Source organism: Leucoraja erinacea, unplaced genomic scaffold (assembly GCF_028641065.1).
Source record: "Leucoraja erinacea ecotype New England unplaced genomic scaffold, Leri_hhj_1 Leri_654S, whole genome shotgun sequence".
NCBI lineage: Eukaryota > Metazoa > Chordata > Chondrichthyes > Rajiformes > Rajidae > Leucoraja > Leucoraja erinaceus.
The window spans coordinates 7636-22544 of record NW_026576569.1 but is presented as its reverse complement, the minus strand read 5'-3'; the positions used below and the strand labels follow the sequence as shown (position 1 = coordinate 22544).

The following is a 14909-nucleotide window of genomic DNA, read 5'->3' as shown; positions in this document are numbered from 1 at the left end:
CAAGGTGGTTCGAAGGCCACTTTTCCCAGCTGCACAGCTCCATACCTTCATGGCTCTAACACGCATATCGGAACTTGCGGCGTTGATGGCTATCCAGAGAATACTTACAGCCAGAGATTTATTTTAGGGAATCGCAGCTAGGTTCTACTAAACGATGTTTGGTTAATTTTTGGGCGCATATTACAAATGATAATGTTTTTTTGTATGTAGAATTGATTATAAGATGTTTTTTCTTCCGACCATCGGTGGGCATCAACTACCAGCCCCCGACTGTGCTGCCGGGGGACGACCTGGCCAAGGTGCAACTCGCCCTCTGCATGCTGAGCAACCCCACCGCCATCTCTTTGGCCTGGACCCGCCTAAACCTCAAGTTCGACAAGACGCACGCCTTTGTCCACTGGCACGTGGGAGAGGGGCTGGATGTTCCAGGACACGCGGGAGGACATGGCGTCGCTGGAGAAGGACTACCAGGAGGTGGCCGTGGATTCCGCCGACATGGAGAGACGGGGTGAAGAGGAAGAATAAGATGAATTAATTAGGAAGTATAAAGTTTAAGTTTTATTTAATAGACTATATTGAAATACATAACATTGATAATAATAAATTATTTTAATGAACAATTGTTTTTCGATATATTGCAGAAGTCGGGTGAATGGAATATAATATTGTTGGGCAAAAACAGTGAGGGGGCGGGTGGGCAAAATAGAGAGAGAGGGGGAATGGGTGACTTGACTTTAGCGAAATCAATATTCATACCACTGTGCTGTAGTGGTATCTTTAGTATAGCTGCCCAAGCTAAATATGAGATGGTGTTCTTCCAATATGCGTTTAGCCCCTCTCTGACAATGGAGGAGTCCTGGGAAGGGGAGGTCAATATGGCAATGGGAAGGAGAACTAAAGTGTTTAGGAACCGGGAGACTATGTAGGCAAAGAAGTCGACCAGAGCTGCATCAAAGCTGGCGGGGGAAGACCGCGGAGTTGCGGACGCCAGCATCAGCCGGCGGCACAGGAATCACCCGTAAGGGAACAGCAGTGCCCGATTTCGCCCCCGCACCGGCCAGATTAAACACTGCGTCTGGGCGGGAAGGCAAGAAGAAAACCAAAAGAGTCGTTGACTGATGAGTCCAACTTCGGGCGGCCAGCGACCGTGAGCGCTGGTGCCGGTTGCAGCGGATTTTGTAGCCGAGCTCCAACAGGGGAAAGAAAGTTGGAGCTGCTTATGGAGTCGAGCTCCAACATGACAGGCTTCGGGAGATGGAGTCTAGTCACTGTGGGCACTGTGTAAAACCCACAGCAGCACCTCTTGTAGGGCTGCACAGTGCATCTCCCTCGTCAGAGCGGAGTACTGGGGGATCAATTATGGGCTGACTCTGAAGAGAGGTTTTGACGAACAAAGCTACAAGTGTGCAGGGGGTGCAGGAAGGCAAAATCTACTGGTCATGATGTCCAAATACATACAGCCAGACCGCGATGGACACCACTGCAAAAACACTTGGGACCAGGACACTGCGCATCACTGAATGTTCCAGTCGTGGAAATAGCATCTGGAAACATGTCTGAGCAGGACTTAGGAAAGCCCTGGGGCTCATAAAGGCGACAACATTAAGGATCTCCTACAGCCAAAGAGAGCACCCTTATGCACCCACCAGCAGAACAAGAGAAGCTGGTGAAAGCTCAAAGGCCGGGCATACAGGACAGCGGTATTTTAGACCATAGCCTAGACCGGCCTTTCTGGAAGATGCGCAAACCCCCAACCCAAAAACAAACCCAGACACCGGCGCCTCAACCTCCAGAAAAACCACACAGAAGAAGCAAACTTCCACTGGTAACAATGGAGGTAGGTGGGTCTGGTACCTTACAAATTATAGGAAGAGTGGATAATACACACATTGGTGAGAGATTACACTCTTTTGGATATGGTGTATATTATCTACAGCCACTTATATCCTAAGCAGTATCCAGGGATATACCATTGAATTGTGCGAAAGGGTTAATGGGTAAACCCAATACGATTGGCTGGAATACATTGTACTGTATATTCAGTACAAAATGGGAACTGGTAACTGCTAAAGGACAGATTTCCAAAGGCTACTCCATGGCTAGCATCGACCTAAAATATGCTTACTATTCAGAACCTACACGGGCTGAACACAAACGTTATAAAAAAAATCAAGTGGATGGGGCAGCTCTGGCAGTATAGAGTTCGACCAAATACATAATCATATGATCATACTAATTGTGGGCATAACTTTGGAGTTGGCCTAACTAGCTGTAACAGCCACCATACAATTGGGTGAAAACTGGGGTTATCATCCAATTGCTGCCTTCTCTCCATACCCCCTGATCCCTTTAGCCACAAGGGCCATATCTAACAGACTCAGCGTCTGTTAATTGGTAGTGCCGATTGGCTCACTTAACCCTGGTTCCCTGTGATACTCAACACGGGGTTTAACCATGCATCACCATCCTGAAACAACCAGATTATTGGTTCATCCCGTAACAGGGGAACCCATCCATGTCAAAAACAACAAACCTATCAATTTGTGGAGTCTAAAGAAACGTCTACTGCAACTGGGACTGGCGGACCGAACATTGAACATTATCTCAGCGGGCCACAGACATTCCACCAAAAACTATATCTGGTATACATCAGGAAATGGGAGATATATTGTCACAGAAACAACATCACCTACAGTTTGATGAACATAACGTCTGTTCTCGAATTCCTGGCAGGCCTCTATTATGATGAGGGGCTCAGTTACAGTGCCATTAACTGCGCCAGAAGTGCCTTATCAACATATATATGGCGAGGAGCGTCATTCTGTTGGGACTCACCCCTGGTAGCCAAACTTATGAGGGGAATTTTTAATATCTATCCCCCAAGAACCAGGTACTGTCTAAATGGGATATGAGTATTGGCCTAACGTGGCTAAGGAATTGGTCTCCAGCAACAGCTCCGTCCCTGGAAAGACTGACGCACAAAACAGTCATGCTGGTGGCTTTGGTCACGGCACTAAGGGTACATTCGTACATAACATATATGACATATAACAATTACAGCACGGAAACAGGCCATCTCGGCCCTACAAGTCCATGCCGAACAAATGTTTTTCCCCTTAGTCCCACCTGCCTGCACTCGTACCATAACCCTCCATTCCCTTCTCATCCATATGCCTATCCAATTTATTTTAAATGATACCAATGAACCTGCCTCCACCACTTCCACTGGGAGCTCATTCCACACCGCCACCACTCTCTGCGTAAAGAAGTTCCCCCTCATATTACCCTAAACTTCTGTCCCTTAATTCTGAAGTCATGTCCTCTTGTTTGAATCTTCCCTATTCTCAAAGGGAAAAGCTTGTCCACATCAACTCTGTCTATCCCTCTCATCATTTTAAAGACCTCTATCAGGTCCCCCCTTAACCTTCTGCGCTCCAGAGAATAAAGACCTAACTTATTCAACCTATCTCTGTAACTTAGTTGTTGAAACCCAGGCAACATTCTAGTAAATCTCCTCTGTACTCTCTCTATTTTGTTGACATCCTCCGATAATTGGGTGACCAAAATTGTACACCATACTCCAGATTTGGTCTCACCAATGCCTTGTACAATTTTAACATTACATCCCAGCTTCTATACTCAATGCTCTGATTTATAAAGGCTAGCATACCAAAAGCTTTCTTTACCACCCTATCTATATGAGATTCCACCTTCAAGGAACTATGCACGGTTATACCCAGATCCCTCTGTTCAACTGTATTCTTCAATTCGCTACCATTTACCATGTACGTCCTATTTTGATTTGTCCTGCCAAGGTGCAGTACCTCACATTTATCAGCATTAAACTCTGCCATCTGCCATCTTTCAGCCCATTTTTCCAAATGGCCTAAATCACTCTGTAGACTTTGGAAATCCTCTTCATTATCCACAACACCCCCTATCTTGGTATCATCTGCATACTTACTAATCCAATTTACCACACCTTCATCCAGATCATTGATGTACATGACAAACAACAAATGACCCAACACAGATCCCTGAGGCACCCCACTAGTCACCTGCCTCCAACCCGATAAACAGCCATCCACCATTACCCTCTGGCTTCTCCCATTCAGCCACTGTTGAATCCATCTTGCTATTCCTGCATTTATACCCAACAGTTGAACATAAGTTAAGGCTGGACTATATGACTTCTTCAACAGCAATATAACGTTTCATATTACGAATTAATCAAACAGAACAGACCAGGATCATCAGGCCTCAAAAGAGAATTTAGGGATTACCCTACAGATATCGTCTCTGTATAAAAAGACAATTATTGTTCTATATGGAGAACACCAAAAACATCTGAGGCTATGAGATGGCACTACTGATCAGCCACAAACAAACCCACAAAAAAGTCGGTTCAAACTATTTCCAGATGGCTGAAACAGGTTTTAACAACAGGTGGGGGTGGATACTAACATATACAAATCTTATTCCTCCAGGGCTGCAACTACATCGGCAGCTATGGAGCTGGTTGTACCAATGAACCAAATAACCAAATGACAATTACAGCACGGAAACAGGCCATCACGGCCCTACAAGTCCGTGCCGAACAACTTTTTTTCTCTTAGTCCCACCTGCCTGCATTCTCACCATAACCCTCCATTCCCTTCTCATCCATATGCCTATCCAATTTATTTTTAAAAGATACCAACTAACCTGCCTCCACCACTTCCACTGGAAGCTCATTCATATAACCATATAACCATATAACAATTACAGCACGGAAACAGGCCATCTCGACCCTTCTAGTCCGTGCCGAACACATAATCTCCCCTAGTCCCATTTACCTGCGCTCAGACCATAACCCTCCATTCCCTTCCCACCCATATAACTATCCAATTTATTTTTAAATGATAAAAACGAACCTGTCTCCACCACCTTCACTGGAAGCTCATTCCACACAGCTACCACTCTCTGAGTAAAGAAGTTCCCCCTCATGTTACCCCTAAACTTCAGTCCCTTAATTCTCATGTCATGTCCCCTTGTTTGAATCTTCCCTACTCTCAGTGGGAAAAGCTTTTCCACTCAACTCTGTCTATCCCTCTCATCATTTTAAAAACCTCTATCAAGTCCCCCCTTAACCTTCTGCGCTCCAAAGAGTAAAGCCCTAACTTGTTCAACCTTTCTCTGTAACTTAGTTGCTGAAACCCAGGCAACATTCTAGTAAATCTCCTCTGTACTCTCTCTATTTTGTTGACATCCTATAATTAGGAATTCCAATTCAACACCACAAATCCTCGCGACAGCAGGATGGATCAGGGGAAAATGTTCCAACTATTCCACCACAAACCATTAGTTAAACTGGAACTTTGTAGAGCCAATTTTAAGTTATGTAATATAATTTAACCCCATAAATAGGGGCTATAATTTGTTGTTAACAGTTTATCATGGATGTCAATGTTGGATTCATGTCTAAACATGTTAATATAATTCCTCCCACAGTCAATTAAGGCAGATGTGATGCATGGACTCGTTTCCACGGCATGAAATCACAGAGCTTTGAAATCTTCACGTGGTGACTTACGTGACTCCGAAGTAAAATAGTAAGAGTAAACGAGAACTTACCAGTTCGAAGTTTGATCGTTATTTTTATGAGGAGTACGTTGAGGGAATACGTGCCCTCCGCTCCCACCCTTGATCATATACTGAACTGGTATTTTCTTCTCTAATCTTACTATGTTCAGTCATTACACGTATCTGTGATTTCACACAGCATTTAAGAATGCACGCATGCGTCCTGGCGGGGTTCTTTACGTATTCCCTCAATGTACTCCTCATAAAATAACGATCAAACTTCGAACTAGTAAGTTCTCGTTTAATCGTCCTATTAAATCTATTCCCCTTCACCTTGAATCTATATCCTCTGGTCTTCTATTCCGCTACTCTGGGCAAGAGATTTTGTGTATGAACCGCATATATTCCTCTCATGATTTTACACACCTCTATATGATCACCCCTCATCATCCTGCGCTCCAAGAAATAGCGTACTCAACCTCTCCATATAGATCAGACCGTCTAGTCCTGGCAGAATCCTCGTAAATCTTCTCTGAACCCTTTCAAGCACGACAATATCTTCCCTATATACGGTGCCCAGAAGTACACACAATATTCCAAATGCGATCTCACCAACGTCTTATACAAATGCAACATGACCTCCCAACTTCTATACTCAGTACTTCGAAGCATTCCAAATGTGGCAGCGCCGGCGGCCGATATAGCCACAGCATTGCACCATTTCTGTACCGCCAGGCTATATGACTGAAGCAGAGAAATGAAAAGGAGATGATGGTCACCATGCTGCATTGTGCTACAGGTCCAGAAATAGACCGCGGGAATTAGAAGATCAAGCACTGCCCGTTTGTACCTTCGCTCCAAAATCCTCAAACACAACTGCCCTGACAGACCCATTGTTCTTGCCTGCTCCTGTCACACGGAAATGATTTCCACGTACCTCGAATCCATCCTATCTTCCCTAGTCCATTTTCTCCCGTCCTATGTCTAAGATACCTCACATACCCTTCGTCTCTTGAATGACCTTGAAACCTTGACTTCCGCTTTCGAAACCCCCAATCCCGCATCTTTACTATGGACGTTCAGGCACTGTACTCCTCCACCCCCCTAACATGAAGGCCTTAATGTTCTCCGTTTCTTCCTCGACAGCAGAACCAACGAATTTATCTTTACTAGCACTCTCTCCGCCTAGGGAAGTTGGTCCTCACACTCAAAAAAAAATCACATTTGACTCCTCCCCACTTCCGGCAAGTCCAAGGCTGTATGTCCAGCGGCAAATGGCAGATTGGAATCTATCAGTTTATGGCACTGGGGAGCTGGTTCATGTACGAATGGTTTATTTCATTGGGTGAGGAAGTGTAATAGGTGGCGCTAGGTTTCACTTGGGGGCATTGGGTCAGACCGCTGTATTTCTAGCGGTAAGTGATGGATTGTAATCTGGGAGATGACAACCGGCAATGGATTGCGTCACTGAATATCCATCTACTACGTCACACACTGTGGATTATTAATCAATGAGCGCCTTGGAACCTTATGTGTTTGTTTCCTGTGGCAACCAAGGCCATTGTTCTCACTGACCAGTCAGCGCTCGTTCGGCCCAGCGCTAACGTTCTATCCCCGGGGGCCGTATAAATACCGGAGCGGCGCCGCATTGCGTCACTGTCTCTGGAAACACGCGAGCGGAGCAACATGGTGAGCGCGCGGGAGAATGCCCGTGAGACGCGCGTGTTCCATCGAGCGAGGGATCCTCTGGGGACTGGGGGGCGGGGGGGAGGCGATTCGTGGACTGGTGTTCGAGACTGGACACGGGAAGGGGAGAGCGCACCCGGGGAATTGGGATCGTAGTGGCTGAATGGATACGCTGAGCGGGAATGAGGCGACGGTGGGAGGGAAGGGCGCAGGGTACTCAACGGGCGGCAATTTGCCAGGGATTCCAGGATTGAACAAGGCGAATGCAGCGTGGTGTGTGCGCGAATTGTAGAGGTGGGCAGAACTGAGACGGTGCTCACATAGGGCGTGGGTCGGTGCGCGATCAACGCGCTTTGAACAAGTCTACGTGTAGTCCATCTCACCGCCTGTTTCCCCTCGCCAACAGCGCGAGTGTATTTCAATCCACATCGGTCAGGCTGGCGTCCAGATTGGCAACGCTTGCTGGGAGTTGTATTGCCTGGAGCACGGTATCCAACCGGATGGACAGATGCCCACCGACTCGACCATTGGAGGCGGCGACGATTCGTTTAACACCTTCTTCAGCGAGACGGGGGCGGGCAAGCACGTACCAAGGGCCGTGTTCATCGACCTGGAGCCCACGGTGATCGGTAAGGTGGGGGAGGGGGGGCGGTGAATTTAGGGCATTGTCTTAAACCCCTCCCGTGCGGGGAAGGAGGAGTGTGTGCCGATGGTGAATTTACGCTTCTATGCTCCCCTCACCCTGCAGACGAGGTGCGGACCGGCACCTACCGCCAGCTCTTCCACCCCGAGCAGCTAATCACCGGCAAGGAGGACGCGGCCAATAACTACGCCCGGGGCCACTGCTCCATCGGCAAGGAGATCGTGGACCTGGTCCTGGATCGCATACGAAAGCTGGTAGGTCGCTCAGCAAATGCGAATTCTTGTACAAAACTCCGCGTGCTTGCAGCGCCAATGTATCCGGTTACACCGGTCCATTCCCGAGTACTGCGGCCACGATGCTCCCGGATTCTCATTGCTACCTCTCCCTACATCACTGAGATACCCACCGCACTATCTCTCTCAGCGCCGTCCATAGAGACCAACATGAATCCTATCGGGTCGCCCCTTCCCTATCAAGAATTGACACTTTGCCCCTTCTCTGCCCTCAGGCCGATCTCTGCACCGGACTCCAGGGGTTCCTCATCTTCCATAGTTTCGGAGGTGGCACCGGCTCGGGCTTCACCTCCCTCCTCATGGAGAGACTTTCCGTGGACTACGGCAAGAAATCCAAGCTGGAGTTTTCCGTCTACCCGGCGCCGCAGATCTCCACCGCCGTGGTCGAGCCCTACAACGCGGTGCTGGTCACCCACTGCACCCTGGAGCACTCCGACTGCGCCTTCATGGTGGACAACGAGGCCATTTACGACTTGTGCCGGCGGAACCTGGACATCGAGCGCCCTACCTACACCAACCTCAACCGCCTGTTGGCGCAGATTGTGTCGTCCATCACCGCCTCGCTGCGCTTCGACGGGGCCCTCAACGTGGACCTGACTGAGTTCCAGACCAACCTGGTCCCCTACCCGCGCATCCACTTCCCGCTCGTCACCTACGCTCCCATTATTTCGGCCGAGAAGGCTTACCACGAGGAACTGTCCGTTCCACAACTGACCAACGCATGCTTCGAGCCGGCCAACCAGATGGTGAAGTGCGACCCTCGCCAGGGCAAGTACATGTCGTGCTGCATGTTGTACCGCGGGGACGTGGTGCCCAAGGACGTCAACGCCTCCATCGCCACCATCAAGACGAAGCGCTCCATCCAGTTCGTGGACTGGTGCCCGACCGGGTTCAAGGTGAGTGTGACCAATTCGCGTGTTTCATAGAAACACAGAAACATAGAGAATAGGTGCAGGAGGAGGCCATTCGGCCCTTAGAGCCAGCACCATTATTCATCATGATCATGGCTCATCGCCCCCTATCAATAACCCGTGTCTGCCTTCTCTCCACATCCCTTGACCCCACTATCCACTAGAGCTCTATCTAACTCTCACTTAAATCCATCCAGTGACTTGGCCTTCACTGCCCTCTGTGGCAGGGAATTTCATGAATTCACACCTATCTGGGTGAAAAATATTTTTCTCACCTCAGTCTTAAATGACCTCCCCTTAATTATAAGTCTATGTGACCCCTGGTTCTGGACTCACCCAACATTGCGAAATAAAATCCTGCATCCAGCTTGTCCAGTCCTTTTATAATTTTATAAGTTTCCATAAGATCCCCCCTCATGCTTCTAAACTCCAGTGAATACAAGCCTAGTCTTTTCAATCTTTCCTCATATGACAGTCCCGCCATCCCAGGGTTCAATCTCGTGAACCAACGCTGCACTGCCTCAATCACAAGGACGTCCTTCCTCAAATTAGGAGACCAAAACTGTACACAATACTCCAGATGTGGGCTCAACAGAGCCCTATACAACTGCAGAAGAACCTCTTTACTCCTGTACTGAAATCCTCTTGTTATGAAGGCCAACAATCCATTAACATTCTTCACTGCATCTGAATGCATTCTGGAAGTTAGGTACATATAGTAAATCCCAAAACATATGGATCCGATTGGTTTTGGAGATTAAGGCCAGCCGCAGGCAAATGAGACGAGCCCAACAATTGTTCATTAAAATCATTTATTATTATCCGTGTTCTTGGGACATTGACAAGGTGGTTCGAAGGGCATGTTTCCCAGCTGCACAGCTCCATACCTTCATGGCTCTAACACGCATACCGGACCTTTCGGCGTTGATGGGTGTCCAGAGAATATTCACAGCCGGAGATTTATTTTAGGGAATCGCAAGCTTCTACTAAACGAAGTTTGGTTAATGTATGGGCGCATATTAAAGTGATAATGGAACATGTTTTTTTTTTTGCAAGTAGATTTGATTATAAGATATTTTTCTTCCGGCCATAGGTGGGCATCAACTACCAGCCCCCGACTGTGGTGCCTGGGGGTGACCTGGCCAAGGTGCAACGCGCCCTCTGCATGCTGAGCAACACCACCGCCATCTCCATGGCCTGGACCCGTCTCAACCTCAAGTTCGACAAGATGTACGCCAAGCGGGCCTTTGTCCACTGGTACGTGGGAGAGGGGCTGGAGGAAGGGGAGTTCCAGGACGCGCGGGAGGACATGGCGTCGCTGGAGAAGGACTACCAGGAGGTGGCCGTAGATTCCGCCGACTTGGAGAGACGGGGTGAAGAGGAAGAATAAGATGAATTAATTTGGAATTTAAAAGTTTAAGTTTTATTTAATAGACTATATTGAAAGATATAACACGGATAATAATAAATTATTTTAATGAACAATTGTTTTGTCGATATATTGCATAAATCGGGTAAAGGGAATATAATATTATTGGGCAGAAATTGTGAGGGAGCGGGTTCGCAAAATAGAGAGAGGGGGAATGTCGGGGTGACTTGACTTTAGCGAAATCAATAATTCATACCACTGTGCTGTAGTGGTGTCTTTAGTATAGCTGCCCGAGCAAAATATGGGATGGTGTTCTTCCAATATGCGTTTAGCCCCTCTCTGTCAATGGAGGAGACCTGGGACAGGAAGGTCAATATAATAATGGGAAGGAGAACGAAAGTGTTTAGCAGCTGATTGGAACTCATACCGGCGTGAAGCCTACAGACAATTGGCCTCCACTGCCTTCTGAGGCAGAGAATTCCACAGATTCACAACCCTCTGTGTTAAAAAGTGTTTCTTCATCTCCGTTCTAAATGGCTTGCCACTTATTCTTAAACTGTGGCCTCTGGTTCTGGACTCCCCCAACATCGGCAACATGTTTCCTGCGTCTAATCGTATACATTTCAATAAGACCCCCCTCTCGTCCTTCTAAATTCCAGAGTATACAAGCTCAGCCGCTGCATTCTATCAACATATGACAGTCCCGCCAACCCTGGAATTAACCTCGTGAACCTACGCTGGGCTCCCTAAATAGCAAGAATGTCCTTCCTCAAATTTGGAGACAAAAACAGCACACAATACGCCAGGTGTGGTCTCACTAGGGCCCTGTACAACTGCAGAAGCACCTCTTTGTTCCTCTACTTAACTCATCTTGTTATCAAGGCCAACATGCCATTCGCTTTCTTCACTACCTGCCCATGTTAGACTTCCCAATGTAAAACCTTACATTTGTTTCTGCGTTCAATTCCATCAAACATTTCTCAGTCCACTTGACTAATTGATCAGGATCATAGAAACATAGAAAATATGTGCAGGAGTAGGCCATTCGACACTTCGAACCTGCTCCGCCATTCAATATGATCATGGCTGATCATCCAACTCAGTATCCTGTACCTGCCTTCTCTACAATACCCCCTGATCCCTTTAGCCACAAGGTCCACATCTAACTCCCTCTCAAATATATAGCCAATGAACTGGCCTCAACTACCTTCTGTGGCAGAGAATTCCAGAGATTCACCACTCTCTGTGTGAAAAGTGTTTTCCTCATCTCGGTCCTAAAATATCTCATCCTTAAACTGTGACCCCTTGTTCTGGACTTCCCCGCCATCGGGAACAATCTTCCTGCATCTTGCCTGTCCAACCCCTTATGCATTTTGTAAGTTTCTATAAGATCCCCCCTCAATCTTCTAAATTCTATCGAGTACAAACCGAGTCTATCCAGTCTTTCTTCATATGAATGCCCTGACATCCCAGGAATCAGTCTGGTGAACCTTCTCTGTACTCCCTCTATGGCAAGAATGTCTTTCCTCAGATTAGGAGACCACAACTGTACGCAATACTCCAGGATTGGTGTCACCAAGACCTTGTTCATCTGCAGTAGAAACTCCCTGCTCCTATACTAAAATCCTTTTGAAATGAATGCTAACATACCATTCGCCTTCTTCACTGCCTGCTGCACCTGCCTGCCTACTTTTGATGACAGGTGTACCATGACACCCAGGTGTCGTTGCATCTCCCCCTTTCCTAATCGGCCACCATTCAGATAATTGTCTACTTTCCTGTTTTTGCCACCAAGGTGGATAACTTCACATTTATCCACATTATACTGCATGTGCCATGCATTTGTCCAGCCTATCCAAGTCACCTTGCAGCCTCCTCGGATCCTCCTCACAGCTAACACTGCCCCCCAGCTTCGTTTCATCCGCAAACCTGGAGATGTTGCATTCAATTCCCTCGTCCAAATCATTAATATATATCGAAAATGGCTGGTGTCCCAGCACTGAGCATTGCGGTACCCCACTAGTCACTGCCTGCCATTATGAAAAGGACCCGTTTACTCCTAATCTTTGCTTCCTGTCTGCCAGCCAGTTCTCTATCCACATCAATACTGAACCCCCAATACCGTGTGCTTTAAGTTTGCATACTAATCTTTTATGTGGGACCTTGTCGAAAGCCTTCTGAAAGTTCAGATATAACACATTCACTGGTTCTCCCTTATCCACTCTACTAGTTACATCCTCGAAAAATTCTATAAGATTCGTCAGACATGATTTACCTTTCATAAATCCATGCTGACTTTGTCCAATTATTTCACCACTTTCCAAATGTGCTGCTATCCCATCTTTTATAACTGATTCTAGCAGTTTCCCCACTACCGACGTTAGACTAACTGGTCTGCAATTCCCCGTTTTCTCTCTCCCTCCCTTGTTAAAAAAGTAGGGTTACATTAGCGACCCTCCAATCCTCAGGAACTACTCCAGAATCTAAAGAGATTTGACAATTTATCACTAATGCATCCACTATTTCTGGGGCTACTTCTTTAAGTACTCTGGGATGCAGCCTATCTGGTCCTGGGGATTTACCGGCCTTTAATCCATTCAATTTAACTAACACCACTTCCCGGCTAACCTGGATTTCACTCAGTTCCTCCATCTTATTTGACCCCCGTTCCCCTGCTATTTCGGCAGATTATTTATGTCTTCATTAGTGAAGACAGAACCAAAGTAGTTATTCAATTGGTCTGCCATGTCCTTGGTCCCCATGATCAATTCACCTGTTTCTGACGGCAAGGGACCTACATTTATTTTAACTAAACTTTTTCTCTTCACATATCTATAAAAGCTTTTGCAGTCAGTTTTTATGTTCCCTGCCTGTTTTCTTTCATAATCTATTTTCCTTTTCCTAATTAAGCCCGTTGTCCTCCTCTGCTGGACTGAATTTCTCCCAGTCCTCTGGTAGGCTGCTTTTTCTGGCTAATTTGTACGCTTCATCTTTTGTTTTGATGCTATCCCTGATTTCCATTGTTATCCACGGATGCACTACCTTCCCTGATTTTGTTTTTTTGCCAAACTGGAATGAACAATTGTTGCAGTTCATTCATGCAGTCTTTAAATCAATTGCCAGTCTATCTTGGCCAATTCACGTCTCACAAAGCTACCTTTCGTTAATTTCAGGACCCTTGTTTCTGAATTAACAATGGCACTCTCCATCCTAAAGAAGAACTGAACCGGATTATGGTCACTCTTGCCCAAGGGGCCACGCTCAACATGACTGCCAACTAACCCTTCCTCATTACTCAATACCAAATCTAGAATAGCCTGCTCTCTCGTTACAATTTTTCTGCATTTTTTTTCTTATAGAATCACGATCCTGCTGCAATTTTTCACAACTATCTTCACTTCCTGCCTAACCACCCATCTTTGTATCATGTGCAAACCTGCTAATCTTGCCGTGTTTCTTCTCATCCAATTCGTTGGTATAGATGATAAACAGTAACGCGCCCAGCACCGAACCATGAGGCACGCCACTAGTCATAGTCCTCCAGTCCGAGAAGCAACCTTCCAGCATCACCCTCTGCTTTCTTCCAAGAACGCGATGTTCTTTCCATTCAAGAATCTCCACTTGGATCCCATGCGATCCAACTTTCCAGAGCAAGCTACCATGGTGAATCTTGTCGAATGCTTTACCGAAGTCCACATATACAACATCTACTGAACCGCCCTCATCGACGGTGTTGGTCACGTCTTCAAAAAAACAGATTTGTGAGACACGACCTGCCACCAACAAAACCATGCTGACCATTTCTAATCATCCCATGTCCGTGTAAATGCCTGCATCTAATATCCCTCAGAATATTCTCTAGTAACTTTCCAACTATAGATCTTCAGCGCACTGGCCTATAATTCCCAGCATTTTCCCTGTAGCCCTTCTTGAAAGAAAAACACAACATTTACCAACCTACAGTCTCCCAGCACCTGTCCTGCATATAAAGCAGACTCGAAAATGTCAACCAAAGCTCCCGCAATTTCCTCTCTGGTTTCCGTTAATGTGGTCGGAATAAGATCTGACCAGGCCATGGAGATTTATCTACCTTCATACACGATAGTACATTCAGCGCCACTTCGACCGTAACACTGACTGCTCTCAAGATACTTCGATTGACTGCCCCTAGTTCCTCCTTTTTCCTGTTTTTCTCCCCGGTAAATACAAAGGAGAAATACTCATTCAAGTTCTTGTCCATCTCCCATGGCTCCACACAGAGCTTTGCTTGCTGGGGTACATATCTCTCTCTATCTCTTCTCCTCTTGCTCTCTCTCCTCTCCTCTCTCCTCTCTCTCTCTCTCTCTCTACACCTCTCCGTCTCTCTCTCTCTCTCTCTCTCTCTCTCTCTCTCACTCTCTGATGAGGTGGAACATCGGTGAGAGAACGTGACGAGACGGGAGACA

General features: G+C 46.8%; 1 protein-coding gene and 1 pseudogene across 1 annotated transcript; both read left to right on the top strand.

Annotated features, from left to right (window-relative positions):
* The window catches only part of LOC129694408 (uncharacterized), a 35135-nt pseudogene extending 34580 nt beyond the window's left edge, over nucleotides 1-555 (top strand).
* Nucleotides 556-7635: 7080 nt separating this feature from the next.
* On the top strand, nucleotides 7636-10554 carry LOC129694407 (tubulin alpha chain-like). Its single transcript, XM_055631126.1, has 4 exons — nucleotides 7636-7877; nucleotides 7997-8145; nucleotides 8400-9080; nucleotides 10189-10554. The coding sequence occupies exons 1-4, from the start codon at nucleotides 7757-7759 to the stop codon at nucleotides 10483-10485; spliced, it is 1248 nt and encodes a 415-aa protein (XP_055487101.1). The 5' UTR covers nucleotides 7636-7756; the 3' UTR covers nucleotides 10486-10554.
* The last annotated feature ends 4355 nt before the right edge of the window (nucleotides 10555-14909 follow it).